General features: G+C 31.9%; 2 protein-coding genes across 5 annotated transcripts; one reads left to right on the forward strand and one right to left on the reverse strand.

Annotated features, from left to right (window-relative positions):
• On the forward strand, positions 11,823-14,464 carry LOC18604860 (protein SPIRAL1-like 3). 2 transcript variants are annotated; one of them, XM_007037542.2, is made up of 3 exons: positions 11,823-11,915; positions 12,669-12,981; positions 14,112-14,464. In XM_007037542.2, the coding sequence occupies exons 2-3, from the start codon at positions 12,700-12,702 to the stop codon at positions 14,190-14,192; spliced, it is 363 nt and encodes a 120-aa protein (XP_007037604.1). In that variant the 5' UTR covers positions 11,823-11,915; positions 12,669-12,699; the 3' UTR covers positions 14,193-14,464. The 2 variants fall into 2 exon arrangements, with proteins under 2 accessions (XP_007037604.1, XP_007037603.1); XM_007037541.2 differs by having other exon boundaries at positions 11,865-12,053.
• On the reverse strand, positions 15,262-22,274 carry LOC18604861 (kelch domain-containing protein 3). 3 transcript variants are annotated; one of them, XM_007037543.2, is made up of 11 exons: positions 21,790-22,274; positions 21,036-21,185; positions 20,234-20,401; positions 19,785-19,937; positions 19,440-19,592; positions 18,762-18,926; positions 18,445-18,618; positions 17,746-17,929; positions 17,386-17,587; positions 16,245-16,389; positions 15,262-15,823 (listed from the first exon to the last, which is right to left on the reverse strand). In XM_007037543.2, exons 1-11 carry the CDS (start codon positions 21,971-21,973, stop codon positions 15,771-15,773), a joined length of 1,731 nt encoding a protein of 576 aa, XP_007037605.1. In that variant the 5' UTR covers positions 21,974-22,274; the 3' UTR covers positions 15,262-15,770. The 3 variants fall into 3 exon arrangements, with proteins under 3 accessions (XP_007037605.1, XP_007037607.1, XP_017973859.1); XM_007037545.2 differs by having other exon boundaries at positions 17,386-17,596; XM_018118370.1 differs by lacking the exon at positions 21,790-22,274 and adding an exon at positions 21,328-21,414 and having other exon boundaries at positions 17,386-17,596.

Below are 23,991 nucleotides of genomic sequence, written 5' to 3' on the forward strand. Positions count from 1 at the left end.
ATGTTGAATTCAATTCAAATCCATAAGGAAACTCTACAAAGCTAAGTTTAAACAAAAACCAAACTTTCCGTTTTCCATTCTTTTCCATCAACTTTTTCAGCAACCAAACAGCTAAAACCAAAAATACCAATAATTAAGGAGGTAAAACGACTATTTAATTTTAAAAAAAAAAAACAGCATCAAAGTAACTAAGTTAAAAAGATAAATGAATGAAAAAAAGAAGACGAAATAAATCAAACTAACGGTGGCTTACCAGTTGAAAGTGGGAGATAAAATGGAAAGACAATGGAAAAAAAGAAAGGAACCCTAGAATTTCGAAAATATAGGAATTTAGAGCATTTTTTATGAGAAAAAGAAAGGTATTTTCGGAGTATATAAACCCTAATCAAAGCTTCTTCTGAGTTTGTGTCTCTGAGCTATGCTTCTGTGTGTTTCTCGCTTAGTTTTTTGGATTTGGTTCATCTTCACTCAGCGTGAGAATAAAGAAAAAGTTTCTATTTTTATTTTTATTTTATTTTATTTTCTTTATTAATTAAGATAAAATAAATAAAACATTAAAAATTGGAAAAAAAAAAAAACCGAAGATATTAATCCTTGGTCACTTTAACTCATTAACTTGTTGTGAATGGTTCAAAAGTGTCATTATTGCATATTAGTGCAATACATTAGACAAAGTGTGAAAATTTTGTGAGTCAAATCCATCTCTTGCTAACTTTGTCTCACAATTGCAATCTTTTCTTTTTCTTTAATAATATATTGTGCTTGTTTGGCTTTTTTTTTTCATTTTTTTTAAAAAACAAAATCTAAAAAAAAAACTTTAGAAAAGTTATACAAGTTTTTTCTTTCTTTTCTTTTAACGACATATCAATTTTTGAGGAAAGTTTTTCTTTTTGTTACAAAAATATCCTCATCTATTAAAAGCAATTTCAATATTATTCTCTCAAAAAAACCTAATTTCAATCTATCTCCCTCTCTTATCCCTCTCTATGCAAACCACTCTCTCCAACACAAATCACAATCTTTCTTTTCTCTATTCCTCTCAACAAAGACTACTAGAAAAAACATAAGACCCAAAATAACAAAATCTGAAATTTTTTTATTTTTACAAAACTTAAAAAAAAAGAATTCAAAATTGCATTCAGGTACTATTTTTCTTTTTCTTTGTAGTTTGTTTTCTATTTCCTTTTTGTTAGGCTTTGGAATCTCTCTTTCTTTCTCAGTTCAATTATTTTTTTAATTTTGAAATATGCATTTGAGTTCTTATTAGATAGCTTAGAGAATCAAAGTTGTCGTTTTGGGTTCTTGATAAAGATCCTAGACCCATTAAAATTGTTGAAAGATTTTGACTGAGAGATCTCTTATTTTGGGTTTAGATCACCATATGGTTGATGAATTAGTACGGGGTAACTCTACATCCCGATAGTCTGATCTGGTTGCTTTTGTTCCAATATTGTCTTTTTTAAAAAAAATTTCAAAGTGTAGATAATATTAAGATCTAATCTATATTGAACTTCATTAAAATTGCTAATGATTAAAATGTATCCAAATAACTAATTGTCACTTTTTTAGAAACTATTGTCTTTTTGTGGATATGACTCATGGTAATTTGCGAATTTTCAAGTTTTGCTGGTAATGTTCTGAATATTATGCAAGATTTGGAGTCAATGTTGGATGATTTGTGAGTGAAATATGCTTATGTAAATTTCGAACAACTTTTTCTTGTAATGCATCTTGGTTTAATTGCATTTGGTGTAATGCATATATGGTCCTAATGGACTACTTGGCCGAATGATCAATTATTGAATAGTGATGATACAAGATTTATTACTTTATATGTCTTGTTGTAGATTAGGTGCCTCCACCAAATTTTGAAATTTCAAAAAAACCAAAACATAACGTAAAGTGGGATTTAGCAACTACCAAAATCTTACTTCAAACATGTTTGGCCTAGCTTATTTTTAGTTTAAAAACTATTATAAAGCTCTTATGAAAAATAATAGCTTTTAAAATTAAGTTAAAACCGTTTGGTAAATTTATTTTTATAAGCTCTTTTTTATAAATAAGCTGTTTGAAAAAACAATTTATATAAATTCTAATTTTTGTTAAAATTATCATAAAGGGTATTTAATAAATAACTTTCTATTAATTACAAATTTCTTTGTTCAAAATAGAAAAAATTAACTTTATTTTTTATCTATTTAAAATAAAATTTTGAAAATATAAAAAGCATTTTTATATAACATAAAGTTTATAATTAATAATAAATTATAAAAAAAAGTTTTATAAATAATTGATAGGTAACACATGATTCATAAATAACTCATAAATTAACAATTTTTATTTTCCATCAATGCAGTAGCTATTTGGTTACGAACTCTACCCATATAACTATCATCCAATGCTCTTCTAGAAGTATATGAACCCATTTCTTCATCATTACTTCTTTCTTCTTGACTTTTAGGAATATAATTGGGATTACGATCACATTTGTCAAACTCTTCATCTATAACACCACATGATCTAATGTAGTTATGAAGTGTCGTTGTTGCAACAATAATCTTTTCTTGTTTTATCAACGGAAATGGCTTCATATCACGTAGAATATGCCACTTATTCTTCCAAACTCCAATTGTTCGTTCAATGACATTTTTTAACGAAGAATGCGCATGGTTGAATGTTTCTTCTAGACCTTCTGGCTGACTGCAACCTCTAAAATCAGGAATGTGATATCTTTCACCTTTATAAGGTGCTAGATACCCTTTCATATTATGGTAACCAGCATCCACTACATAATATTTACTTAAGAAAAAAGTTAAAGCTTTAAGTATTAGTTCATTATAAAAATTCAAGAGATAAATATATAAAATGTCAAACTTTATACAATAAAAATTATAAGTTGTACCTTCTGGAGGGTGAGGGAACACATTTTTCATTTCTTCAAGCACAGTAGAAAAGATACGGGTGTCATGTGTAGTGCCAGGCCAACCAACAACCATAAAAGTAAATAGCATGTCAAAATTACACACTAACATGACATTGTGTGTTGGATATCCCTTTCAACCAATAAAATGAATTTGATCATTTGCAGAAGGAATAGCAAGAACATGTGATTCATCTATAGCACCAATGCACCCTTGAAAATAAGGCCAATATCTACGATCATTTTTAATTTTGGATGGAACTTTTGCAAATTGAAAATTTGAAGCCTTGACAATTTAATTGGCTAGTAAACATAAATTATTTAATACTTCACCGAACTTCCTACTTACAATCTCTCTCGATTTTTTAAATTTATTTTGGACATTATGATTTGTTTCACTGTGTGCACAAGTCCAAAGAAACATAGCAACTGTAGACACCTCTAAAATAAAAATGATAATAAAATATAAAATACAAAATAAAATAAATTAAAAAATGAAAAAATGAAAAATGATGAAAATGAAATGATGAATGAACAAGAAGGGACTAAGCGTGTGCTCAGCCCCTTTCCCAGTCCATCATTACAGGGCAGGAAAGCCCCTGAAAGGCAACCGAGTTTTGAGAATGAACGGTCACCTCCGGCTGCCAATCCCTCCAACCTGCCAGAGCATTATGAAATCATGCTCAAAATAGCATGATTTCACTTCTGGATTGTCCAAATTTTTGGACAATCCAGTTATTAAAGGCGGAGGGAGAAGATTTTAAAAGGAGAGCAAAAAAAAATCAGAGAAGAGGAACCAAAAAACCAATCGGAAAACAAAGAAAAAAGCAAGTTCAAACAACCAGAAAAATCACAAATCAGCCATCAAAAATCCTAAACTACCAGCAGACTACCCTAGCCACAATAACACAAGATCGAAAATCAAAACAAACACAAGACAAAAACAAAAAAGAGAAAACTAGTCAGATCTAGTGAAAGGGGGGGTTTAGGCGTGAAGGATAGAGTTGATTTTGGAAAGAGAGAGAGAGAGTCGCAGATATGGGTTTGCCGATCTTCGATGATAAGGGGAGTGTAGGAGAGTCGACGACAGGAAAAGGGGGATTTGGAATCTGGGTTCGCTGATCTTCGACGGTGAGGAAGACGGTGGAAGTGACAGCGCCGGTAGAGAGGGGAGGAACACCTGAGCCGTCAGTTAAAAGCAAGCCGCTGGCGTAAGGGAAAGAAGAAGGAGAAAGAGAGGAAATGTTTTTTTTAGAGAAAAGTTAAAGAGGGTGCGACTAGAAAGAGAAAAAGAAGGCAAAAAATTAGGAAAGAAGGGAAAAGAAAGGTTTAAGTACTTAGGTTTAGGATCAAAACGACGTCGTTTTGGTGGGATAAAAGTTGCCAAACAAATACCCAAAACGGTGCGTTTTGGGTTCAGCACTGTGGGCCTCAGGAGGCAGATCAGGTGTGGCAGATTTGGGCTTCTGTGGGCCACTGAGCTGGGCTAATCCGAGCCCAGAAATGTATAACACATTCTCTTTGGTTTGGGCTTATTTCAATTAATTTTGGGTTAGCCCATTTTGTTAAATAAATTACATTTTTTGTTGTTATGATTTAAACCATATTAGGAAAAGTTATTTATATGTATGTATATATATATTATGAATGCTTCTTTTAATGCTAGAAAATCAAAAAATAATAATGATAGTAATAACAAAAATAATAGTAAAATGCATAGTTTAGAAGAATATATATATATATATAATAAATAGAAAGAAAATTCATAATAGATTTAGTTTTTTTAAAAAAAATAAATATAACAATAACGATAAGTAAATGAGAAGAATAAAAGAGAAAAATAAAATTATTATTTGAAAAATTTCACCTAAGAAAGGTAAAGAGTTGCCTTTTCTAAGTGGGATTTTTTGAATGTGAAGTTCGAGACGGATTTTCACCGAAGCGTCGGGATAAATCCAAACTCTAAACTTCAAAACTCGTTAAGTCAAATAATCGTNGGTTTTTCACCAAAAAAAAAAAAAAAAAAGCAGTCGGGATAAATCCAAACTCTAAACTTCAAAACTCGTTAAGTCAAATAATCGTTGTAAAAAATGATATATATTAAAAAATAATAAACTTACATAATATTGTATTTGAACTTAAATTAGTTAATAAATATTACTAAATAAAGTTAATTTAATCGTTTAAAAAAATTAATTAATCGTTTATTTGATAAGTTATATAATCAAGTAAAATATTAATCAACAACGTTAATTAAAGGACAAAACAAAAAATATATAAAAATATAATAATAATAATAATAATAAATTAAGTAAATAATCCATGAAAAAATAACAAATAATACTAAATGTATAAACAAGGTGATAAGTTATTAAACACATAATTAGATGTATTATGAACCACCTAAATCAACAAGCGCGTGCATGTAGATATCATCATTTTATCCTGTCATAGCATGCCACATTTATCTTGCAAATGGTGCGGGAGTTCCGATGATGGGATTTCCCCGAAGAGCTTGTAAAGAAGAGTTCTTCCAGGGATATCTCTAGGTGAGGAAAATTTCGAGACTTCACCAAAGCGTTGGGATGTTCTTCGAATGATTTTTCAATAAAAGATTACCGACCCCATTATTTAAAATAAACAAGTCATGACATCATTTTACGCTTGCATCATGTACATACGTAAAACCGAATAAAAGACTCAGTCAGTTTAATAAAAATTTAGTTAATAAGTAGGGATTAAATCAAAAGTAGGCTATAATAGGATAACTTAAGATTAAATGGTACCTTTCATGGAACGGGCGCCACGGAGGTGCTAGCCCTTCTCCGTGTGTAACCACACTCCCGAACCCATCTCTAAAAAACGTGGATCAGTTCTCGTTCTTTCGACGGACCTAAAATTAATTTAAAACTTCGTCGATTAGAATCGGGCTAATAGGTGACCAATCACACCTAGATAAAAAAGATTGGTGGCGACTCCCACACCACTTAATTTTCACTGACGTTTAGAGGACAGGTTCCCGGACCCGCAAGTTACGACAGCAACCACCTCCAATGCTGTTATGTCTTTATATGGATGTAACCATCCTTTATTTATCAATGTATCTGTAAGTTGCAATACAGCATGTGATTCCATTCTAAACATTCTATAACTTTCACTTGGAGTTTGTAAAGTTTCACGTACCCAATTTCATTTATAAGAATAATTGAATCTATTTCCTTGTTTCATTAAGTATTTCATGTGATATACAATTGCAATAGCAGCTCCTCCATGCATGTTTTGATAAAACCTTGCACATTTTCTTCTCTTTACAACTTGTATTGATGCTTTGACTTCATTAGAAGACATCTGTTTAACAATATTAAAATACATAAGTAGAAATCCAAGTATATCAATTAAAAAAATAAATATTATTTGAAACAAATCAAATAGTACAAATAACAATTCAAATTAATATAACATGGATAATGGCAAATTCTTGCAAACACCAATTTAATTAAACATAACAGGTAACACAAATACAAAAAGAAAGTTGTTTAAAGTTCAACATCAACCTAAAATAAACAAATCAAATCCTAAACTAATCAACTAGTCCCACCACAATTTTTTGATAGATTATGCTCATATTGAATCCAATTTAGCTTATCACTTAAATTTGGCAAAGAAATAAAAATGAGTCTATTTTCTTCCTTTTTAATCAATTGTAGTGCAAAATTAAATTCATCTACACTCAAACTCCCCTCATTTTGTAGAGATTTCATTACTCGAATACACTCTGGAATACTATATTGTCCTGTGGCTTGTGATGACATTGAAATTTCAACATTTTCTACTGCATTATGACTTTGTGCTACCTCACACAATCGTTCCAATGTTCTTTGCAAGCTTGCTGCAGTCCTAGTTTTTGCCTTACCCTTTGCCACTTTTTTTCCCATTTCTTCTGGCACTATTTTTTTCCTCTTGATTTGAGTGTTTACTCATCTTCATCACAATTAAATTCTTCAGCATCAAATTCAACACTGTCTTGTAACGAAGTTAGATTTGTAGATCTGACATTATCTTCAATTGGTATACCCATCGTCGGTGCCCATGCATTTTGACTAGTGGCTACTGTATCTCTAAATATAAATTACAATTCATCAGCATGTTCCAACCCTTGATATCGAAATCTGACATATTTTGAATTGACCTACACAAACATCAAAGAGAAAGAAACTTTTAAACGAGGTACATATGTAAAATAATTTATAGTAGATGAAGCATATAAAATTTAAAATACTTTTTTTTTTTATTTTGGCTTCCTACCATGTGGCATTAGCTTCAATGGTTCCCGTCTCACGGTTCCAACCCAAACCTGTTTCTTTGCCCTTCAATTGTTTCTATAAAGCCCATTCATTCTTTAGACTATTCAGTATATTTTTCAATTGCTTTTGGGTATAGTTTTTATTAGCACGAGTATTAAATTCTTATACTACAACTTCCCATCTTTTAGTTCTAAATGAAATTCTTGGTTTTCCACACTTACGAATCTCATCCGTACAAACTTGAAGTAAGATTTTAGTAGTGACCAATCCCACTTTGCATTATGTTTTGGTTTATTTGAAATTTCAAAATTAAGTGGAGGTATTTTTTGACTGACCATAAACTGCAACAAGATATATAAAGTAATCAATAATTTGTCATCGCTCAAACAATAAGATACCAAAATTTGTGATGCAATCAACATAATTTAGAAAATGAATGCTGCTATTTTTAGTATAGATTTTAGTTTTAATCTTCTATATTTATGATTAGTTGAACCTATATATATATATATATAAGATATAAGTAGCGACACACCAAATAAATTAGGATACGAAGTAAGAAACCAGAAAAAAAAATGAAAAAAGAAAGACAAGCGCGGTGATTGACTATATTACCACAAGCTACAGGGACATCCTTTTCCACACATTTCTAATTTGTTTAATGAATTTTGATATAATGATGACTTTCATCATCTGACTCAACTCTTTATAGAACGAATGGCCAAAAGTAAAAAACCCAACCTGATGATGCCTCCCTTAGATTATGAATTGATATATTAACGATTATATGCTTTGACTAACCAATTAATGCCAAGTGGCATAATTGCATATATGGTTAGACTTTAGTTTATATCAATCCAAGCCATCAAATATTCAAATACCAACTATCTAAACAACCACAGAAAAAATAAATGGTTATGCAGAAGAAGTTGCTTTCTTTGACTATTTGGAAGGAGAACAAGAGCTAAGGGAAAGGACAAAGAGCCATCGTTTATGCAATGAAGAAATTGCTGTTGGGCGTGACCAACAGGGAAGACGGAGAGGGAGAGGACGGGCACAAATTTTTCTAAGTTTACTAATGAAGAAGTAAGTAGTCATTCTAAGTTTACTCAAACTTATAAATTAATTAATTTTTTTGATAAACTAAATAAATAAAGTTATAATATTTTAAAACATTATTGACCTATTTTAAGAAAATTATTAGAAAATTCCTTTTTTTATTGCTTATGAAGGAAGAAGTCTTGATGTGTGTTCTGTTGGCATCAAAGTTGAAAAGGACCAACAAAATCAGAAAAGGAGAATAAATATCAATTTATTTATTTAATTTTAACTTTAACTTTAACTTTATGTATATCAAATATCATATACATGACTTATTTAACTTTAACTTCTCAGTTTTCATCTAATTTATTTCAATAACTATTGACCTATTTAACTTATTTCAATCATAATAAATAAATATTATATAGACAAAAAAATTAAGAACAAATAAAGATCACACAATTGTTATATCAAATAATAAATTGAGAAACATCGAATAACAAAGAGAGTTTCCAAAATCCAAAAAAAAAGAATGATACAAAATAAAATGAAAAACAAATTAGAAAAAAAATAATACCTTAATGCAGTTATGATTTTTTTGTTTTCGTTCCTCTTAATTTTCGTAAGAACAAAAAAACCCTGATTTGCAAAAAAAAAGAAAGGAGAGAGGAGAGGGAGGGAGTACGTATTTTTTTAGAGAGGATTTTTTTGGAAAAAAATAACTCTTCTAATAAACTGATGTGTTTTTTTAAAAAAAAAAAAGAAGAGAAAGCTTCTAATTTGAGTTTTTTTTAAGTTCTTTTTTTTAAGATTTTATTTTAAAAAAAAAAAACTATTTTTTAATAGCTTTTCATGAAACCCTGTTTGGCCCAGTTTCTACTTTTAAGCAATAGATAAGCTAAAAATAAACCAGGTCAAACGGGCACTTCAAGTTTGTATGGATGAGATTCATAAATGTGAAAAACTAAGAATTTCATTTAAAACTAAAAGATGGAAAATTATAATAGAGGAATTTAATACTCATGCTAATAAAAACTATACTAAAAATCAATTAAAAAATAGATTGAATTGTCTAAGGAATGAATGGACTTTATGGAAACAATTGAAGGGCAAAGAAATTGGAATCGTCAAAGTTGATGTCACATGGTGGGAAGCCAAAATAAAAGTAAGTATTTTAAATTTTATATGTTTCAGCTACAACAAATTATTTTACATATGCATATTGTTTAAAAGTTTCTTTCCTCTTTGATGTTTGTACAAGTCAATCCAAAATTTACTAGATTTCGATATCACAGGCTAGAACATGCTGATGAATTGAAATTTATATTTAGAGATACAATAGCCATTAGTCAAAACGCATGAACACCAGCAGTGGGCGCACCAATTGAAGATATTGTCAAATCTACAAATCTAACTTGACTATAAAACAGTGTTGAATCTGATGCTGAAGAAATCAATTGTGATGAAGATGATAGCCCTATGGTAAACACCCAAATCAAGAGAAAAAAAAAGATGTCAAAAGAAATGAGAAAAAAAGTAGCAAAGGGTAAAGCAAAAACTGAGACAGCAACAAGTTTGCAAAGAACATTGGTACAATTATGTGAGGCAGCAAAAAGTCATAATGAAACTAAAAATGTTGAAATTTCAATATCATCACAAGCCACAGGACAATATAGTATTCCGGAGTGTGTTCAAGTATTGAAATCTCTACAAAATAAAAAGAGATTAAGTGCAAATGAATTTAATTTTAGACTATAATTGATTAAAAAGGAAAAAAATAGACTCATTTTTATTTCTTTGCTAGATTTAAGTGATAAGCTAAATTGGATTCTATATGAGCATAATCTATCAAAATACTGTGGTGGGATTAATTGATTAGTTTAGAATTTGATTTGTTTATTTTTAAATTGATATTGAGCTTTAAACTACTTTCTCGTTGTATTTGTGTTACTTGTTATAGGTAATTGAATTGATATTTGAAAGAATTTTCTATTTTTCATGTTATATTTATTTGAATTGTTATTTGTACTATTTGATTTGTTTGAAATCATATTTGTTTTTTTAATTGATATATTTAGATTTCTACTTATATATTTTTTGATATTGTCTAACAAACATCTTCTAATGAAGTCAAAGCATCAGTACAAGTTGTAAAAAGAAGAAAATGTGCAAGGTTGTATCAAAACATTTGTTTTAAATAGATAGAAAAAATAAAATTAACTTTTTTTTCATAGTGAATAAAAGAATTCATGATTAATAGAAAATTATTTATTAAATACTTTTTGTGGTGATTTTAATCAAAATTAGAGTTTATATAAGTTGTTTTTCCAAACAACTTATCTATAAAAAAAGAACTTATAAAAATAAATTTATCAAACAGTTTTAATTTAATTTTAAAAATTAGTATTTTTTATAAAAACTTCATAATAGCTTTTAAACTTAAATTAATATAAAATTATATATTATTAATATAACAAAAAGAAAATGCAAATGACAAAGAAAAAAAACTCTTTTTAAAGTAGTGTTAATTTTGCTTGTAATTAATTAATAAAGATACGTAAGAAGAAGAAATCGTTGTGCATTTCATTAGCTACTAATACACATTCCTTATACCTAGAATATTTAATTATTTATATTTTCCATTTAAAGATATAAAATTCATAATTTAAAATGAGAACGATATTTATGAGGCAAGGGAAATTTATTTTCATCCATGTAAGTTAAATCTCAAGAAAAGTTTTAAGTCAATGTTAATAGAATTGGTGTTGAATTAATTCTTTGTATTTTGTGTAGGTAAATGTATTTAAAATACAAATATATCATTTTATTTGAGAACAAAATATAATGTAAGTAGATGGATTATATTAGACTTTTGAAATGTCTACCCAATAGACCCGACTTGAACTTGTAGAAGTGCTGCCCATGAACATCCATTCTCAAGTAAATTTATCATTTTTCTATTAATAATAATCTTTACTGTTTTCGATCAAATAAAATCTTTTCATTCGGTTCAAATTAGTATTGTAAAATGATTTTTAATATTTTTTAGTATTAAACTAAATTAAATAAAAAATGTGAAGGCACTATTGTCACAGATCTCATATCAGTAAAAAATGTGCTGAATCTTGAATATATAAACATGAGTTTTTCATCACCTATCAGGTATATCTTTTGAGTTGAAAACGTAAGTCTATAATTTATAAGCTTATTTAAACTTTATTTTTAAAGTTTAACATTGTATAAAGTTGGGTTTAAATTTCAATTTATGATATTTGATATCAAAATAGGCCTAGATTATAAAATGTTACAGATCTCACATCAATAAGGAATAGATGAACTTGAGTATATAAACATGAACTTTTTATCATTTGTTAGATATATCTTTTGAGTTAAAAAATGTAGATCCATAATTTATAGATTTATTTAAACTTTATTTTTAAAATTTAAAATTATATAAAATTGGGTTTAAATTTGAATTTGTTGTTTGAATATTAAATAAAAAAATAAATAAAAATTAAAAAATACAGAATAAAAATCCTACAGGAGGGCCCACCAATAGATTAAAGTTGAGTGGAGCCTCTCTCCCTCTTTCTATTTTCGTCCTTCGCTTCAGAGTTCAGATCTGATCCGAAGAACACTAAACAAACAAGGTGAGCGAAGCTAACTACCAAAAAAAAAAAAAGAACTCACATATTTTGTCATTTCTTTCCTTCTTTTTGTTTCCCGTGAAAATCCCAATTTTCGTCTGTCTGTTTTTCTTGCTTCTGCTCTAACATTGAGTAAAAATCGTAAGTTGGTCATTCGATTCTGTTATCTTTTTTAATTATTATTATGATAAGTGTTTTGCATGTGGATTTTTCTCAATGATAATGCTTGTAAATGGCATTTTTGTAATGGCATCTGTCTGTCTTGGATCTATTGTTGCTGTTGGTTTCTTACAATCTGTTGCAACGAAGACATTCGGGGTTGTTAATGATTTGCCTGTTAGTTTCACATCAAACTGAAAGTGAGCATAGTGTGAGATTATATTTGCGTAGGAAAATGCTAGTTTCGCCGTCTGGCCGTCTCGCTTTAGGATTGAGTTTGGGTTTTGCTTAGCCCTCATATGATCTATACCTATAGTCTTGGTTGTTTCAAAATTGATGTATGCTTTTATAAATTGCTTTTGTTATTTGATGGGTTTGTTACCATGAAATAGGGGAATCCTACTGCATTATTTGTGGGGTTTTCCTTAATCTATAATATAGTTAGGTTCATTTCACAGAACGTGTTTTGTTTTTTTGTAAATATTTCTCCAAATTTGATAGTGGAACTGAAGTTTAACAATTCTACATAGTACTTTACTTTTGGAGTTTATATCTATAGTACTTCTTTTATTGACTAGAATATTTGTTCCCTTGTAGATTACTTGTGTAGAAGTCCAATTTAGAGGTCATGGGTCGTGGAGTTAGCAGTGGTGGGGGACAGAGTTCGTTGGGTTACCTTTTTGGGAGTGGAGAAGCTCCGAAACCCACTGCAAATGGCAATGTCACTGGCACTAGTACTGCCAGTGAAGTTCCTAAGACCCAGAATGAGGTTGCTAAGGAAACCCCACAAAAGCCCACCACCACATCTCCACCAGCAGATGTTGCTAGGCAGGTTCCAGCAGGCATTCCAGGGAACAATGCAAACAACTACTTCCGTGCTGACGGTCAGAATTGCGGCAACTTTCTTACGGTAGAACCCTAGTCACAATTGTCTTTAAACTGTAGTTTAGCAGTTTTTGATCAAATGTCTGCAATTAATCTACACAATACTCTGAAATTCATTGATGGACAACTTTTGCTTTGTTTTCTTGATTTTAAATATCATTCTCATATTCATAAATAATGCTAATTTGCTATGATTGTCTATCTTTAATTTAAAATTAAAAAAAGAGAAAAACAGTTCACATTATTGCATCATGAGTATTGGAAGGTAGTTCTTTTAGAGTTCATCTCTTGACAGTTTTTGATCAAGAATAGACAAATGCTGTAAGCAACCTGCAAAGCTGTTACATAGAGACATTAACAAAGAACTTTGTTATGAATGATTTGTTTGGAGGTCAGCAATGTTGTTCATGTCCCTTATACTTCATTTGACAGAAAGGTAGTTTTACCTTCTGCCTTGTATATAATTGTAATCATGATATAATGTTGTCAACATTTCTCACTGGTTGTCAATTTTGAAACCTATGCTGAAGCTCGTAGATGAGTCTTTAATTTGGAATATGTGATTGGAAAATTATATATTGGGATATTTTGAAAACATTTCTTTTTCTATCTCAGAAGTTTTGAAATCATTACCTCTTGTTGCGAGGTTGACCTGTCTTTATTGCTATGTTCCGCAGCTTACATCGATTTTCCTTTCTTCAGCTGCTACATAGGCGGCTGCTAGTCTAGTAAAACAACATAAGCCGTAGCTCAGTAGCTGTCTAGTGAAACTCTGCATGTAAATCATTATCATGAGAATTATAGGAGATAACATATTGGATATTGGTAATTACAGTTTGCCGCCCGCCCCCCCCCCCTCCTCCCCTTCCAAAATTCCTCTGTTGAGTCCTAAGTGCAGCTTTTATGGTTTCTATTATTGTGCAATATTTTCTGGTTGGTGAGGGCAACTTACCAATGGACTGTCCTAGGTTCTCTTATTGCACCTGTTTTTAGAAAATCATGCATGCGTGCATGTGCTCAATTAACATTTATCATTCAAGATTTGACATGTTCGACTGCTGCTTACCCCTACACCAAGTCGCAATATACTTTTTGCCTTTTAGGTGGCCACAGTAAAAACTTTGATAAATTTCTCTGATAAATTTCTCTGAACAGGATCGGCGCACAACAAAGGTTCATGCAGCGCCTGGCGGTGGATCCTCCCTGGATTACCTGTTTGGTGGCAACGAGAAGTGAGGCTTTGGAACCGCTGCTTATGTTGTCCTAAAGCCCCTAAAGTTTGGGGCCAACAATATATGAATCTTGTTACATAATGAAGACATTTTGAGTTGTAGTCCGGGTTTGGTGGTTTTAGTATGTTGGGTTCTTTCCAATATTTTAGACTTTGGGAAAGCCAAAATTGATCGTCTTCCTAAACGAAGCAACTGCTTACTCTCAGTTGACCAGACTTATCTAATCCTTCCATTTAATGTCAAATATATTATGTTGTGATTGCTTATTGGTTATTACTTTTCTTCTTCTGGTCCATTGGATAAAAAGATAACATAGTTTAGGTTGGACCCAGGATACATTTACCGTTTTTGAATTTCCTCGGAACTTAACTTGTACTCGTAAACACTGTACAACTTTTCACAAAAAACTTAAATGTAAATTCAATGCCTTCGATGAGAAAATTACTCGTTAGCCACCCCGATGGGGGGTTTTGCTGGATAAGAGTCCATTTTGTAACTAATGTACACGTAAACGTGATATTATATTTTTAAAAATTATTTCAGACATTTTAAATAAAATTTTTTATTTAAGATTAAATAAATTTTTATAATGATCGGTGAACAAATTATGGATAATTAAAATGACATTTGTTATTTTTACGTTTGGCTTGCCACATTGATATAAAAAGATAAATATCATTTTGATTATCGATAATTAATCACTTATTAGTTATAAAACCTTATTTAATTTAAAATAAAATTATAAAAATTTAATTAAATGCTATATAAAAATAAAAATTTATTTAAATTTTCTAAATAATTCAAAAATAATTTAAGTATTATATATTTAAAAATATCTATAAAAAAGGAATAAGAAAATCAGATCAAGATCCAAAGTTAGGTTTGGTATTTGAGTCTAGCAGAGAGAAGCGGACGGAGGTTTGGTAATTACGTTTCTCAGGGGCATAATCCAATGTGATCCTCTATTTTCTTGTGTCTTTTTATTACTTCCAAGTTTTTAGGCTCTACGCTTGTTTTCATCTGGTCTGGTTAAACACGCGAACCAAATGTAAAACTAATGGATTACCGCAAAATGACCACATCATTCCAGAGAAAACGTTTATGCACATATCTTACGTAAAGCAAAGTCGTGGAGAGACTCGACTTGTCGCTAAAATGCCCAATGCTTTACATACATCAAATACAATTTGGCCCCATACTACGTACTTGTCTGACAGAATCAGCATTCTCCGCAAGGAGCAAGGTTTGTGAATGCATTCTGCTCAACAGCTAACTCATCACATTTCTCATTGCAACAACCAGCTCGATCTGAAGCAGGTAAAAATCATGGCATCACTGGTTCTAAACAAAACTACTGCATGCAGCTAAACTCAATCATTGATTTCATTAAGGTAAGAGCTCAGATAAATGAGTATTAGTCGTTAGAAGGCAAAAATAGGAGTGATAGTTAGTAAGTAAGCAGATTCAGTATACATCAGTCATATGCATCTATAACCACCTTGAAGTAATAAATGTACACATGGCTTGTGCGTTTCGTTATGTTGAGTAGTCATCACTAATGGAGTTAAAGATTGTTCACTGGTCATAGCGATTTTTCTGGATTGTTGTGCTCCAAGGTGTTTGGTCTCCTCTCATCTGCCACAACAGAAGAAGAATTTGTGTTCATCAGAAGATGCCCATGTACATATGCAACAGCAAAATTCAAATGACTTGCAAAACAACTGTTATTACATCAAGTTTAAATATCTTGAGAGAGAAAAACATTTGTTTCGCTTCCTAACTTAAAAAATTGAGTTGGCTTCCCGCAAACTCTTCCTTGCAGAATTTGGGCAAGTCAATAAAGAAGTCACCCAATACCATAAAACTCGTGGCCTTAAATGATCCAATCTTAAAGCTATGAATTAGAATACAGGAAGTTACAAACCAGCTGCTCTGAGCTGGAAAGAATGATGAAGGTGATGACATGAAAAAAACAAAAGTGTTTTTGCCTTTTAAATGTGTACAGAAAGCCATTACAATTGGCTGTAAATTAAATGATTCTTCCATTCATTCATACCTTGCCTTGGAGATAAGGTGACAGAACAACCAGCCCTCGTGGATCCAATCCCTTCCGGAAATTCACTGTCAGAGTTTGGTGCATCACCTGCCTTATCATCGTTTAAATTCAGATGAGCTACCAATGGTTCTTGGTTTGCAGGGTCCTGCAAAGAACCCAAACAACAAAAACTTCTCAAACATGCTTAACATATGCAATCAACCACTCACTGTGATGTTTGATGGGAGACCAACAGACTGACTAATGAATCACATGATAAGTGGCTATAACAGGTACAACTGTGTAACATTTTAAAGCCCTTGGAGAAACTAAAGATGGAGAATGTAACATTCACCAAATATTGCACGACAAAAGGAGCATATATTAGTATTACAATGTCTATTGAAAAAGGCCTAAGGGGTGTAACAAGCCGAGCCAAGCCGATAGAATGCCAGGCTCAAGCTCAGTCGAATCAAAAACGAGAAGGCTCGAGCTTCTATTTTTTATGCTCAAGCTCAACTAGAAAAATAATTGGCCTCCTCGAGCTCGACTTATTTAGGCTCAATTATTATCAACATATGTAAGGAGCTCAATACTTGACTCTGGCTCAAGCTCAATTTCGAAATCAGAATTCAAATAAAACCTTAAAATATGTGAACAAATATTATGTTTTATTTGCATATGTACATAATATTACAAATATTAAAAAATTCAAAAGCTCCAGAAAGCTTGTGAGCCACACAATCAAGTGTTACAAAGCTCAAACTCAGCTCGACTTATTGCTTGAGCTTGAGCTCAGCTTGACAGTGACAAGTCAAATTCGAATATTCACCGAGCCGAGCCCAAGTAGCTTGACTTGTTTACACCCCTACCTAACTGCTTAAGCAATGTCAGTGTGTGGGTGTATAAAAGAAAGAAGAGACAATGGAAACAAAAGGAGAAAAAGTGATAAGCACAAGCATGAACCACTGATTCAATAGTTCCAGTAGAACAAACTGGGCTGACAAGTAGCAATTTGATGGTTACAAATTGCATAACAGTCATCCAAATTTTGACAAAGATATTCAAGGATTTTCCCACAAGATGTTGGCTAGTAAAGGGAACCAAATATAATTCTTGTGCAAGTTTTAGTTGACCAAATAGAGAGGAAGGAGCTATGAACCTTGTGGGTTGATAGATCAGAAGGTGCTGGATTCCTTGAAACTGGAGCAGGAGCTTTTGTCTCATGCAATGAAGAATCCTTCTCATGAACATCAGCTTGTTTATGATCTCCAAAATCCTGCCTCATGCTTCTAGAAGATTTTGATTTAGTATTGCAATCACCATTTAATACAGTACCCCCAACTTCCGTAGTAGTCCTTTTTCTGAAATGACTACACAATATTAAGACATAAATCAAAAGTATCTCAGAAGTAATTTATATGGCAATTGATGCTGGTAGACAATCCAGACTTATCTCAAAAAATTTGCTACCATGACCGATGCTGGTTAAAAAAGAAAGGATGCAGCAAGAATTTCCTACCTGCTGAAATTATGATTGGCTACATGGATAGAGCTGGACTTGTTTGCAAAAAGTATTCCTCGGAGAGGCTTCCCATCTATAACAGTCTCAATGGTATATCCATGTGAGAAGCTCTCAGTAACCTTAGCTTGAAATGTCTTCTTCCCTTGAAGCAGGACTTGGTTTAATGGAAAATTCTCTCTTCCTGCAGAATTCAACAGTAATATAAGTGCAAAACACTTTTAAAAAGTTTAAGCATACTAATGAGGCAACATTCTTTTAGTTTATTGAGCTTAGTTTAGGTATCCAAGAACGTTCCACCATCATGCATAGCTTAGTACAAAACATAAGTAACAAGCAACCCAAAAGTCCCTTTCTCTTTTCTTCTATTACAGAAGAAAATCAAGTAAGATGCAATAACCAATCACACAAAAGCAAATTCATAGTTCACAAAATTAATTTCCTTTCATGTGTGTCTGAGTGTTTGCAAGATGGGGATGTTCAGGCTTATTGACATATAAATAAGATTAAGAACTGAAAAAAGACTGAGGTTAAAGAAAGAGAACTTAGTGCTTCTATACTTACTTTGAGAAAAGTGAGAAAAGAAAAGGGGAAAGTCAATGTTAAAAAAAGCCTTAAAGAACACAACTTGAAGAGGAGTGGAATACAGGGGTATAAAATAAAGAGAATCAATCAGAAAGTGAGCAAAATAGTTCTTACTTGGTTGGCCATAACTTGACAAAGGAATGGGTTGGTGCACATCATTGCTGACTTCAATTCTAACAAGAGCTTTATCATGTACAAGATTACTAAGATTTTGTTCTTGACACTTTAGCTTCAACTGCTTCCTTAGGGATAAGTTCTCTGGCTTCCTTTCATCCCGTACAACAAGCCCTGGAATCACATTAATCACTATTAGAAACTCAGCAGAAGGTTAGCAAATAGATTTATGGAGTTCCAGGGACCAAATCACATATCAGAAGCAGCCAAGCAGGCAATGATTTAGATTAAAAATAAATGGAATATTTAGATTAAACCTGTGTACAAGTAATACATGTCATCCAGTGCCTCAAGAGTTTTATTGCAGCCACCAATGAACACAAGAACACCACTCTTAAGGGGATCCAAACAATCCCCAGCAACAGAAAATCTGGCAGAAGGCCCATCACCCACAGTTATCACCCTGGTCCACATGCCAGTATCTGCACCATGGTGGGAAACATAAAATATGAACAACTAACCACACATATAAGTAACATTATTTCATCAGCTAGCAACCCTTTCAGGTGAGAAGGAAAGAAATCGAAAAAGATATGAAAATTAAAATAATTGTGAGCAGCAGAACTAATGAAACTCACACAGGGTTCCAGAATTCATGTAAGAAGAGTCTTGATTCTCATACAAGAGAATGGAAAATGAATTTACAATAAGTACTTGAATCTTAGATTTTTTTTAAAGGATTCTTAGGTATTTAAAGAAACAACTTTTAGTATCCCAATGTCCATATTTAAGGTAGTCAAGAACATAGTGTTAAGTTCTAAATTGGGGGTCTATATCAAATTTGGTAAACAATAATTCCAAAAGGCTTCTGCCTGGATGTACAATGAGTCGGTTAATGCCATTTCCCACCACTGCAACCTTATCCTATGATGATATCAAGAAATAAAATGTTTGATTGAAGTTGACAACATGATCAACAATTCTGTAACACATACCAATATCAAGCATGTAGAGATCGTCATAAAGGTTTTGAGCATCTGTAAATCCCCCAAAAACAAATAAGTTTTTGCCGAGAGCAACAGTGGAGTGCCCAGCACGAGGTGGTAATATCTGGCCTGAGGTGTTCAACTCTTTCCATGCAAGAGTATCTAGAACAAATAAGAAAATGTCAAGAACAATATTAAAAGCAGAACATAAAACTTAGATTCGCATATTGTCAAGCTATGAACAGATTCTTACATATAAATTGTGTAATGAGTCAGATATCCAGGTAAACTAAAACAACCAAACACATGCATGAATATACAGAACAATGTATGGAACAATTAAAAAAATGAAACCTGCATCAAGGATATGGACATCAGACAAATAGTAATCATTGCCATCTTCACCACCAATCACAATGATTTTATTCTTCCAAGACGAGCAAGTATGACTATCGCGGGCAGATGGCGGGTCCCCTGATGTTGTACCACGTTTCCAGACAAAGGTCTCTGCAAGCAAAAAGTTAGGGGGAAAAAAATAAAAAACAAGTATTAACAAATAAAAGCCATGAATGACATGTCCTGCAACCTAAGCTCTTCAAGACATTTTCAAAGCAAAAGAGATATCAAGCACAACTCAGTTCAGCTTCTTAGATTTACACAAGGAAGTCCACAAAAATGCAAACATTTTTCTAAAGATTTTCTCATTTTTTCCCCTCTATGGTCAAATATAGAAATAGAGATCAAATTAATCAAACCATACTTAGCCAAAGCAATAAGTAACTAACCATTGTCAAGAAGTTTACCTGTATTTAATATATACAGATCATTGTAATATATTTCATCATTGTTATCAGAAGATTTCCCACAGCCGCCAAATATGAAGAGCCGTTTACCAACAAGAGCTGCACTGTGACCCTCCCGTGCCTGTGGCCCTTCACCTCTTACACTTGGACATATCCAAGTGTGTGTGGCTGCAACATTAACATGTACTGAAGTTATATATCTCTACTATTAATTAAGGTAGCCACTGATGGGTTTCAGGGATAAATTTTGGGAGAAATATTCCAAAATAAACCACAAAGCGCTTCATGTTATTTCCATGCAAAAGCTGTAAGGTAAATAATAATTGGTTATTTTATCAATTAAAATAACAAAAAAGAAAAGAAGTTAAATCCATCTAGTTAATCACTCATAAATCTCTCCCCTCTCTGAAGAAGGAAATTTTCATGTTTAATTATATAATAAAAAATAATAATTATTTCATACATTTAAGTCTTTTTTCACCCAAGTAGGCAGGTGGCCTTACGCTAGCATGAATAGAAATAAAGAGCTTCAGAGTGCATGATTAAGAGTTAAATTCCTCAGAGTTATCGGTGTCTACAAATTACGTGAACATCATTACACCAAGTTACAAGACAATCTCAAAAGAACATTAATTCCTATAACAAACTTAAAATGCAAAAATATGATGATCTCTATCACAGATTTTAACCAGTCCACTTTAGCAAAATGATTTGTCAAAGAACTGAAAAAATATCAATACAAATGCAGATAATGGGTCATCAAAGGTGAATCAAAGAAAATAAAAAGCAGGGTATAACTCACCAGTGTCTAATATATGTAGATCCTTGAGAGGGTTCATCCCATCTGTACCACCAAATACGAAAAGATTGTCACCAACAGTAGTACAACTATGGCTGTCTCTTGGAGTTGGAGGTGTGCCTTTCATTACCGGCTGGCTCCATGTCTGCTTAGCTGCAAATTTGCGATAAGGAAAATATGAGGGTGATTAAAGAACCACCACAAGAATTCATATGATCATAAATGCTATTAAAACAACCCAAGTACAAAAAGATAAATAAAAGCAATTAAATAGCATGGAAAATCAAGAAATGACATGTGATATGGGGCAAATGGTTCCAAAAGCATGAGAACAACAATAACTCATAAAAATTTTCTAAAAGCAAACAAAAAATGGAAGCAAGCAAAAGTTTATGCTGATCCAGAAATAACCACAAATATGCATAGACAAAAAAGGACCTAACAACCCTTTGACTAGCAGATGCATAGAAGCATTAATACCAACAATTAATGACAAACAAAGCACATATCAAAACATTAATGCTATACCAACAACCCTCCAAAATAAAAAAGTAACACAATAAACCCAACAAAAACCCTAAAATGAACTTCAATAACATATCCACCAAAAGACGAATTAAGAGAATATACGTAACAAATTCAAATCCAAAATTTATCTCAAATACCGAATAAAAATCACAATGCAAACCTCAGAGTTTCATGTAGATATGAAATAAGAAGTGAACAAAAGTTAACCCAGATTTTCAAAGAGACCCACCAGTGTCAAAGACATGAACTTGGTTGGTTTGGCAGTTATCTTTGCCATAACCACCAAAAACATAGAGAAATCTGCCTCCTTTAATGGAGTTACACGTATGACCCCATCGTTTGCCTGGCCCTGGACATGCTTCTCCAACACCTCCAACGTCTTGCTGGCAAAGCCGAACCTTTTCCCACCTCATTTTTCTTTCCTTTTCCTTTTTCTGGAAAAATGAAAGATTTTCAGTGGGAGAGTGAAGGAAAGTTACGATCTTCGAGGAGAAAGAAAGGGTAAGATTATTCCTTCTAATGTGTTTTTTGGGTATGGGGATTTGTCATTTGAGCGGATTAAGAGTTCATGCAAAGAAATAAAATGAAATATGAAATAAACAAATAAGAAACGAAATGGCTACTTCCTAAAGGCTAAAGCTAAACATTTTAGGAATTTTTGGTTTAATGAAATACTTGAAAGAGAGAGGGATTGGAAATTTTAGAACTGTAGAGAGTCAGACAGAGCAAGAGAGGAATCTGATGGGCTTTACATGGAAACTGGAAACAGGGCTTGCGAACACGTGTCATTTGATGTAGGGCCAATACTTAGTGGGCCCGTGAAAGTGGCTCAGGCGGGATTAGTAGCCACGTGGCTAAAAGAAAGAGGTGTCGATTCGGACCCATCGGAATGGGCCCATCACTTCCTTTTGGGCCTTTTCGGGTCACTTAAGTTCCATTGGCCCAGGTTTTTTTGAAAAAAAAAAATGATCTTATCTTATCTTATATATATATATTAATTAAAAGAGAACATAAGACTTAAACCAACTCTTTTTTAAAACCTTTGTCTTACCACTTAATTTGCAAATTCTTTTTTTTCTTGTGTAGGGGGAAGGATTGGTGTTGGATAGGAGTCTTTGGTCAGGGTGTTATTATACCCTTTGTACTATTTATGAAATTCTAGTTATGGTCTATTCTTATGTTCCTTAGAAATAAATAGCAATTAAGTTAAAAAAAATAATATTAAAATGTAATGAGAGGAATACGATTAATTAATTATACCAAATTCATATTTATTCATAATAACGATTAATGTTTTATATTTATAATATATTTACAAGATATAATTTAAAAAAAAAAAAAAACCAAATTATCAGGTCTAGTAGAGAGGTGGCCACAAAAACTCAAAGATGGGATACTTGTAGGTGCATGTGATAAGCTCATCCTAGGTTGGTTCGGTTCCCATGTTGACATGTAAGAAAAGCCAATGGAATGGGGGTGGCCTTAGGGACTAAACAGTAATTAACTAACTGCCATGGTTTGGGGTATTTGACGTCGAAGAAAAGGGCGGAAATAGGCGGCTGAAAGTGATGGGACACTGCAAATTTGTCCATGCATTTTGATGAGACTGTGCTTGGTAAGTTGTGCCTGCCAAAAGCCTAAACAGATTCGAAAATGGGTTGTTGGTGTCAGAAAGCAAAAGATTTTTAATTTTCATGCAAGCAAAAGATTTTCAATTTCAAACATGCTTATTACTGTCTTTTTAATCCACATTGGATTGGATTGGATTGGATTGCTGGCTTGTCTCTCATTCCATGCTGAACATTCATTTAAACAAGCCGCTGCGGCTTTGGAGTGTCAGACACAGCTAAGTTCTGCCTTGGTCTGTGAACTTTACAAATATATATTTATAATAATCGATCAATCGAATACCATAAGTCTGCTTCAATCATATCTCACTCTCAAAAAAGCTCTGCCACATCATTTAACGCAACAATCCTTTTACACCAATCAATCTCAACCTTTTCATGGAAAAAACAAAATAATGATTTTATTTTCAATTTTTTTAAAAATAATTAAAATATTACTTTATATTATTTAATTCATTTTATTAAAATTAAATCAAATTAATTTATTTTTTGACGAAAAATAATATTATAATGATATACATAATAAAAATGAGCTAAATTTCAATATTGTATATGTGAGTTTAATAATATAGAATTTTATAAAAATTTAAAATCTTATGATAACTGGGAAGAGAGATTCATAATATAAAGATAAGATTAAATCTCTTTTCTAATCTACTCTAGGATAATATTGAGAATTTCACTTGTTAGATTAAGGAGGAACATAGATTGAAGTATACTGAATTCTAATAGTTAATTTGATTAAATATTGTTTTCCTTATCCAATAATGGATTAACAATCAAGCATGCTTTTGTATTTTAAA

Source organism: Theobroma cacao, chromosome 3, assembly GCF_000208745.1.
Source record: "Theobroma cacao cultivar B97-61/B2 chromosome 3, Criollo_cocoa_genome_V2, whole genome shotgun sequence".
In the NCBI taxonomy this organism is placed as follows: Eukaryota; Viridiplantae; Streptophyta; class Magnoliopsida; order Malvales; family Malvaceae; genus Theobroma; species Theobroma cacao.

Coding starts and splice junctions, on each gene's coding strand:
- LOC18604860 (XM_007037542.2), top strand. CDS start 12,700: ATGGGTCGTGGAGTTAGCAGTGGTGGGGGACAGAGTTCGTTGGGTTAC. Junction 12,982..14,111: donor ATTGCGGCAACTTTCTTACG/GTAGAACCCTAG, acceptor TTCTCTGAACAG/GATCGGCGCACAACAAAGGT.
- LOC18604861 (XM_007037545.2), bottom strand. CDS start 21,973: ATGAGGTGGGAAAAGGTTCGGCTTTGCCAGCAAGACGTTGGAGGTGTT. Junction 20,402..21,035: donor TCTACATATATTAGACACTG/GTGAGTTATACC, acceptor TTAATGTTGCAG/CCACACACACTTGGATATGT. Junction 18,619..18,761: donor CATGTATTACTTGTACACAG/GTTTAATCTAAA, acceptor ATGTGATTCCAG/GGCTTGTTGTACGGGATGAA.